General features: G+C 46.0%; 1 protein-coding gene across 4 annotated transcripts in view; it reads left to right on the top strand.

The window, feature by feature from the left end:
- Nucleotides 1-6031, top strand: part of LOC111650594 (prospero homeobox protein 1) — a 16269-nt gene extending 10238 nt beyond the window's left edge. For 3 of the 4 annotated variants that reach the window (XM_087172386.1, XM_087172384.1, XM_087172385.1), the window contains exons 3-4: nucleotides 257-364; nucleotides 5687-6031. In XM_087172386.1, the coding sequence (XP_087028512.1) occupies nucleotides 257-364; nucleotides 5687-5926 (348 nt within the window). In that variant the 3' untranslated portion in view covers nucleotides 5927-6031. The remainder of the gene's footprint in view (nucleotides 1-256; nucleotides 365-5686) is intronic. The other variant, XM_023400505.2, reaches the window with a different exon arrangement.
- Nucleotides 6032-8027: the final 1996 nt, after the last annotated feature.

Raw genomic sequence — 8027 nt, 5'->3', positions numbered from 1 at the left:
CACACACACACACACACACACACACACACACACACACACAGCCTCCCTCCCTCTCTCTCCCAGCAACCCTGCATCCATGCCTGAAAGGAAATTTGGTTTAACCATCATCCAAATGATTTCTTGCCAAACTTACTGCCAATTATTAGCAAGTACATATTGTATTTCTGATAACATCAGTCGCCACATTTGCCTCATCTACCATCAGTTGTTTTCCCTCCAAACAATCGTTAATGTCCTTAATGGCAGCTGTTTGCAGATCCAGGAGGGTCTCTCCCCAAATCATCTGAAGAAGGCCAAGCTCATGTTTTTCTACACCCGCTACCCGAGCTCTAACATGCTCAAGATGTTCTTCTCTGATGTCAAGGTGAGTCTGGACATGGTCTTGCACTTTAGTGTTTCTTTTACTTTACAAACTTTGCCAAACATTTTGCCAAATCTCCTGCGATGCTCTCCTTTTTAAATTGGGAAGACATTTCTGTGGCTCTCTCTGGTTTGCTATTTTCAAACTCATTAGTGGTACCTGTTATTTTCCTGAAATGGTGACTGCTTTTGCAATTTGTTTAAGTGTAATGACAGATAGCACTCTTTCCTGTCTTTTGTCCCATTTCTTCCTTGTACATTTGTGAAAGCCCCGGCTTTAAAAGAGGAAGTTTGATTTATTAATTGTGATTTGCCGGCTTCAGTTGTCGTGAACAGTGTGTGCTTGTCTGTCTCAAAATGAGGCCCTTTCCCTCAGTAAGTTATGGTTTTATGCAAAAGATGAAAGAAGAGGAAGTTGAATGGGTTTATATGAGGGAGCTGGAGAGCCTATGAGTATTCTAAAGATAAAGAGCGGCATGAGTAATGGAGGGGTGGAGAGGGCAGGGAGGAGGATGGAGCCTAGAGACGGAGGAGTGGTTATCTGAGCAGGTGTAGGGAGGATGGTTTTATAGAGGGAGGGAGAGGAGAAAGAGTCTGTTTAGGGAACATGGCAAGGATGAGCGTTAGCTCCACTGGGAGTTTAATGAAGGAAATTTAGAAAACAAAGCACAATATGTAAGCTGCACACACACAAAAAAAAAAACAAGAACATCAACACAATGGCCGTTGTAGTGTGCACGACCGTGGTTGTTGGTGTTGTTGCTGTTTCGTGTGTGTGCCCCTCTCGTACCATACGGAGGGGTAAACATTGTGACAGATCCAGGCCATCTTATTCAAATCAGAAGAGAAAGGTTCCCTTTTCTCCCAGCTGCCCCCTCTTGGATGCCATCACCACCAACCGTGACTCGCAACACACATGGCTTTCTTAGATTTTTCATTGGTTTGGTTGAAAACGGGACACGTGTGAGCAAAGCCGGAATGCACCTGTAAATGTTGATTCATTACAAAGCCCCCGCCCCCCAATATTACAGCAACCCACCTATTGGACATTTTTTTGTTGTTAAAACTTGCAGCAGCAATTACTATTAAAGGCCTCACCCACTTTATTTCACTGACTTACCATTCCCAAGGAGGTGGCCTCCTGATGAATGGCTTCAACAGATACTTAAACAAGGTCAAGGTAGTTAAGGGTTTTTGTTTTCAGTAGAGAACAATGGAGTCAAGCTGTAAGTTAGTAGACATGTATGGGAATGAGACTGACTATCTAATTAGATTCAGCCGGCGCAGCCTCTTAGCGAGTGGCAGTCTTCAGACAAAAGTCTTGAAGGCTAATCAGGTCTCGACTAATCAGGTCTTGACTGTTGAGAACCTAATGAACGTGGGAAGTAGGTTGCCCTAACAACTGGGGATGCTGTAGCCGTTTTGCCCCTTGATTAAGCTCCTTTCAAGACGATTGTGACTTTTTTCTGACTTTTGGTGTTTTTGAAATGTTTTGACAGATGTGTCATAATACCATTGTTGGTGCTGCTGATGACGGCCTACGGTATCATCCCAGCAGCTTTAAGACGTCTCATTATTATTGCAGATAGTGTTTTGATGAAAGATGAATAATTATAACACATTGATGAACAGATTAAATAAATATATTCGGTCAATTGATAAAGTCAGCTGAAGTTATTGCCTTTGTAAACAGGGATGTTTATGGATGTGCTGCATATCATTATAGGATGTTTGCACCTTGATGCACAAATGTCTTTCATTTTTAAGTAAACACAGTCTAACACACACACACACACACACACCCCCATCCTGCATTCATCTCTGTGGCTCTTTTCGCAACAAGCCTCAGTATATGGGCCAGTCATGTGCTGTGGAGTAGCGGGGGTCAGGAGGGTTTTCCCTTTTCTATATGTCATTCCTTCTCTTTTCTTTTCTTTTTTTTTTTGCTGATGGTGTGGCATGGTATGTGTGCCTCGGCGGTGCCGGGGAGAAAGAAAAGCCAGCGGCTGGATTTTGAGTCGCCGCAGTAACAAAAGCCCGCTTTCCAGGGCCGCTTTTTGTGTGCAGTCAGCCAATAGGCAGCCGGAGATTATCTCCCACAATTCACCCCTGCGAAAACAGGAAACGTTGGAAAGCCCTGATGACTGTGAAGGGGCTTACGAGAGAGAGAGGGAGAAAGAGAAAGAGAGAGGGAGAGAGGGAGGCCCGTACAGGCTTCTCTGTCTTTCTGCTCTCCTCTCCGGTTGTTCTGGATGTAGCTTAGCATTCTGAGGTCATCTGTGTGCTTTCTGCTCCATTGTTGACCACTGTGTCACAGAAAGAATTGGCTAGAGACACACTTTGGCTTTTCAACCAAATGCTTCTCGGCTAAACATTTTTTATCCTAAACAAACCAAAATACAAAACTGTAAAATCAGTTTTACTATACATATTAATACATTAGCTGATATGTGTGTGGAAGTTTGGCACAGTGCCTGAATGTTTCTGGCAGGTGACTGATATAGTTTAGACCAAGGATACTTGAGTGTTTTCCTATTCTGGACTTAAGTATGTGTCTGTGCATGAGCAGGACATGTGTGTGCGTGTGTGTGTGTGTGTGTGTGTGCGTGCGCCACTTTCTATCTTGTGCTGTTAGCACTAAGCGCTGACCTTTCACAGGCTCTTGAGTGTGAGTGTGAGAAACACGCTCTCGCTGTCTCTCTCTCATCTGCCTCTCAGCCAGGCGCACGCACACACACACACACACACACACACACACGCTCCCTTACACACTATGCTCAAATGCAGTGCGTTGACTCAAACACACACACTCACACACACACACACACACACAGACACACATTTTCCTCACTGCATCTCATGTCTGTGCTGGCTGACCCCTGCCAGCTCTGATTAAGGAGCTGCAGTGATGTGCTTCTTTGAACCGATTCCCTCCTTTTACACTGAACACACTCGTCCTTAGCTGCTATCAGGGGGTCTCTGTCCCCCCACCAGCAACTTAATGAACCAAGACTGCTGGAAGCTGTAGGGTGACTTGCCAAAATTGAGTCCCTGAGTGTGTTGAGTGCAGTAGATGGGGATATGATATAATTTGGTGTATTTACCTGCATGTACTGTAAATATTGTATCTTTTGTGCGCTCTGCGCTGTGATTGAGCCACAGTTCACTTCAGTTGCACGGGCCCTAATACGTCTTCTCCTGAGCTGTCGGTATAATAAAGTAATCCTTGTCCAAAGTGACAAATCTATCCATCACTCGGCTGCAGTGACACCAAAGGTCCCCTGCATGAGCGATGGTAACTCTTTCACTGACTTTAATCTCGGTATGTAGCACTCAGTCTCACTTGCGCTCACATGCATGTACGCACACATGCTTGCACAGATCAACACCAATTCACTTGTTTCTCCCCAGTAAGACTTGTTCCGATCTTACGCGCGAGGAAAGGTTGATACAACGCTGGCGGCTTGAGTGTAACAGTGTGTTTGTGCTCTGTCACCCTCCGACTGTCTGCTACATTGTGTGTGTTTAAGAATAGCCCCGTGCAGCCGATGTATTTGTAAGTGTCAGTAGTTTGTTTGTTTGACACTCCGATGTCACGACCCCAGCTTGCTGACTGCTCACGTTCCGACCCTCTGCCCCCCCCCCCACACACAAGCAAAACGCCATTGTCCGACAGCGCTGACCTGCACCCGTCCTCCTCTCCTCCCTCCCTCATTTCCCCATTTATGCTCGCCCTGCACTTTAGGACAGCCACCATGCTACCCCCTCCTCTCCCCCTGCACACACCCTCCCAAACCCCTGCCAAACAATGTCAAGCGGACTTATTCTTTTCCACTCCGCCATTATGTCATCATTCCAGAAAGGCACGGCCCTCTCCTTTAGCCCCGTCCCACCTTGGTCCAACTATCTCGCCTCTTCTGATTCGCCAACGCTTCTGCCTGTCTTTTCTGTTCTGTTGCCTCGCCCTCCCATCCTCATGTGCTTGCGTGCGTTTGACTGCCATCCCAGATCGCGAAGAGTGTGCGTGCATGTTTGTGTGTGTGTGTCTGTGTGTTGTCGAACAATAGCCAGAGCCTAATCTCCATGTCAAAACCGCTCTGCCTCCCCAGCGAGCAGTCCGCTCAGCGTTTAGTAGCGTTTTGTCCCCCCATTCTTCCAGCACCACAAAAAGAGCAGAGGGGAGGGAGGAGTGAAGGCCCTTGTGTGTGTGTGTGTGTGTGTGTGTGTGTGTGTGTGTGTGTGTGTGTGTTTTTTTTTTTGTGTGTGTGTGTATGTTTGAACGAAGGGCGTGGGTGATGGTTAGGGGTATCAACTTTTCGGAGGCCAGAATTTTGAAATTATGAGATGGAATTACGAGGAGTCGCTGAAGTGAAGTAAAGTTGTTATATTAATGCGTTTAGGGGTTTGATCTGAGCTGACTCGGCTAGGAAGGATCCTGAGCCCCTGAGGTCCTTATCTAGTGGTTTGGATGTTTAGACAGTGTGTTTTCACTGCTGAGACCAGGCGGAAAAAAAGAGCTGGGACCAGCCGAGGGTCTTAATAGGTTTACCTCGCCCTATTGAATCCAGCCGAGCGGCACAGATCAGATAGCCACAGCCTTCTCTGCGGCGCTTATCGTCTCTGTCTTTCTCTTTCTGTCTTTTTCTCTCTCTCTTTCTTGTCTTTTTTTTTTGCTTTTTCTTCTCCTTTCTTCCTGCCTGGGAGGTGCGGACAGGGGAGGAGAATCAGGGTGTAATTGGTGAACGGGGTTAAGTACATGTTTGAGCCCCCTGCGGGCCAGGGCGCTTCAGATGATGACTTAATCGTTTTTCTGGTCAATTATGTGTTTGCGGTCTTACCCCCCACCCGCCTTCCACCTCTCCCTCCACTTTCAGGGTTATGATAGGGGGGGGGGGGTCTGCTCCCAGTGGGAAAGATGAACTACACACACACACACACTCTCTCCTGCTCCCCCTTCCCCCCTTCTTGCTCACTGTCTTACTTAATGTCTCTATTATCTTCCCTCATTCCGCGACCTGTGTTCTCTCTTATTCTACTCTTTCATCTTTTTCTTTCTGTTTCTTCACACTCTTTTAAGTCAACCCCTCATGTCCCAGCTTCCTGATGCGAACTGACTTGCTGTCACCCTTCCACTTCTTCCCTTCCTCTCATGCTCAAATCCAGTTGCTTAATAAGGTTAACACACGATAGTCTTCCCTCCTCAAGTGTATTTACAGATCCCGTGTATTTCCACTCAGAATGTCTGAGATTTTTAAGTGATAATTGAGAATAAACGCAAACAGACTGACACCAAACAGTGCTAACTCCCCCTCGTCTCTCGTTCCAGTTTAACCGCTGCATAACCTCCCAGCTGATCAAATGGTTCAGCAACTTCAGGGAGTTCTACTACATCCAGATGGAGAAGTTTGCCCGCCAGGCCATCAACGACGGAGTCACCGGAGCCGAGGAGTTGAGCGTCAGCCGCGACTGCGAGCTCTTCCGGGCACTAAACATGCACTACAACAAGGCCAACGACTTCGAGGTAAACACCCGCACCTTCAGTGAACGAATGCAGACCAAACTGTAAAGGAGACAGATGAGAGGTGATGAGAGCTTAATTGTGGTCCATATAAAAACAAACAAACAAACAAACAAACAAAACAAAAAAACTTTGAAATTCACCTGATGCCTCGTGATGCAGACGGGTAGTGTGACACCGTCTCACTGTGTCCTCTCTGACACCGCCTTGCTGTAACTGCTCTCAGTGCTGAGTTCAAGTCTCTTCTACATCCTGCCGCACTCTGCGCACTATACTATAATTTACACGGTCGCTTTGCCGTGAAAACCATCTCCTGAACAGCGCAAGGTTTCAGCTTTGCGACAATGTGTTTTCTCAGAAACACCTACGGATTTTTAAAGAGGTAAAAGAGTTTTGTGTGTATCGGAAAAAATCAAAATCATCACATAATAATAATAAGAAAGTGTTGTTTTCTAAAGGGTGCATCACAGGGATGTGAGGAACTCTCATCCAATGAGGAAGAAACCTTACTGACAGCACGCTCGTTTTGCCTCTTCCTCACTGTTAATTTCCCCTTGGTGGTTCTGTGTGTGTGTGTGTTTGTGTGTGTGTGTTTGTGTGTGTGTGTGTGTGAGAAACCACATTTCACTTCCCTGTCCTCATTTACCTTTCATCTGCGGTGAGATGTTTATGTGTGCATTGTGTATATATCTTCCAGTGCATTGTAATCGTAAATTCTCATCAGGCAACTTCACCTTTAATATGTTTCATTTGTCTTACTTCTCCTTTTGCCACCTTATCGCATGTGTGTGTGTGTGTGTGTGTGTGTGTGAGGGAGGGAAACGTTTCAGGATCGCCAGTGCTCTCTCAATGTCAGCTGACAATAGACCTTTAAAAGGCTTGTATTAAGAAGGACCTGGAGTGATCTGGGCTGCTGTGTGTGTGTGTGTATGTGTGTGTGTGTGTGTGTGTGTATTTGTCAGAGAGATCGAGTCTATGTGCGTTCGTGTATGTGTGTGAGTGTTTTGTTGTTGCTGCATTTCCCAGTGTCCTGTTCACCTCGAAGGGTACAGCCGTCCCTTGGACCGGCCTGGCATGCTGGCAAAGCACTTCTCCAGTGTGTGCGCGTGTGTGTGTGTGTGTGTGTCACTTTGAGGGGGGAAAAAATCTCACTGTTATCAAGGTTAAGCGTCCTACTGTTTTAGTGAGAGGAAGGGGAGAGAAAGAGGGGGAGAGAGGGAAGAGGGAGATGGATAGATAGGGGATAGAGGGTGAGAGCTCGGAGACAAAGGAGAAAGCGATGAAGGGAGGGAGAAAGGGAATCAAGGGGGAATGGAAAGGGGAGAAAGAAGGGTAGAAGGAGAGAGGGGGGAAAGAGAGATGACGTGCAGGAGAGAAGTGCCCTTGCGAGCGGTGGGAGTTTTGCAAGCGCTCACATTTAAAGTGCTTCACTCTCTTTCTCTCTGTTTCCGTCTATCTCTCTCTGTCTGTTATTTGTCCACTGGGGCTCCTCTGTGTGCACCCAAACACACACACACACACACACACGCACACACACACTTCCCCATACACACTTCCCCACATCCATCTTCAGCCCTCTTAAGGGAGGCTTTGAAAGACTCTGGCAGGCAGAAGCATTTGTATATATGAGGTCTCAATAAGCCCAAAGTCCATCAGAGCAAAGCGCAAAGTAAAAATGACACCATTCCCTCTGTTCAGCTGCTCATCATGACTAGAGCAGAAATGATTTGTTTAATGACAGGAAAATAGCTTTAACTCAAGAGGACATTGACCCTTCACCTACAGCCTCGCACTGACATTTTACGCTCATTTAGAGAAAACTTAAACCTTAAACGGGTGTAGCACCTTTGATTTTTACATGATTAACGGTAAAAGCAAATTGGATTGCTAAAGAATAATAACAGTATTTTTTTCTTTTTTCTGTTCTAATCATTTAGGTTTAATTTTTCCTGGTCCTGGAATCAGTGTTATTTTTGTTTTTTGTTTTTTTTTCTCCTGAGGCTTGTTTTCTTTTTTCATATCAAATTATGCTCTGCTTATGGTAAATCACCTGACACCCACGACAGGAAATGGAAGTCCCTGTTGGGAAATAATCTCCCAAAAACACACAGCTTCACAAACTTGATTGTGATATCAATGTCCTTGTTTT

The sequence above is a fragment of the Seriola lalandi genome, unplaced genomic scaffold (assembly GCF_002814215.2).
Source record: "Seriola lalandi dorsalis isolate HSWRI2012SDOR001 ecotype SW California unplaced genomic scaffold, Sedor1 jcf7180002052504, whole genome shotgun sequence".
NCBI lineage: Eukaryota > Metazoa > Chordata > Actinopteri > Carangiformes > Carangidae > Seriola > Seriola lalandi.
The sequence above is the reverse complement of the archived record's forward strand: the minus strand, read 5'-3'. Positions and strand labels throughout refer to the sequence as shown.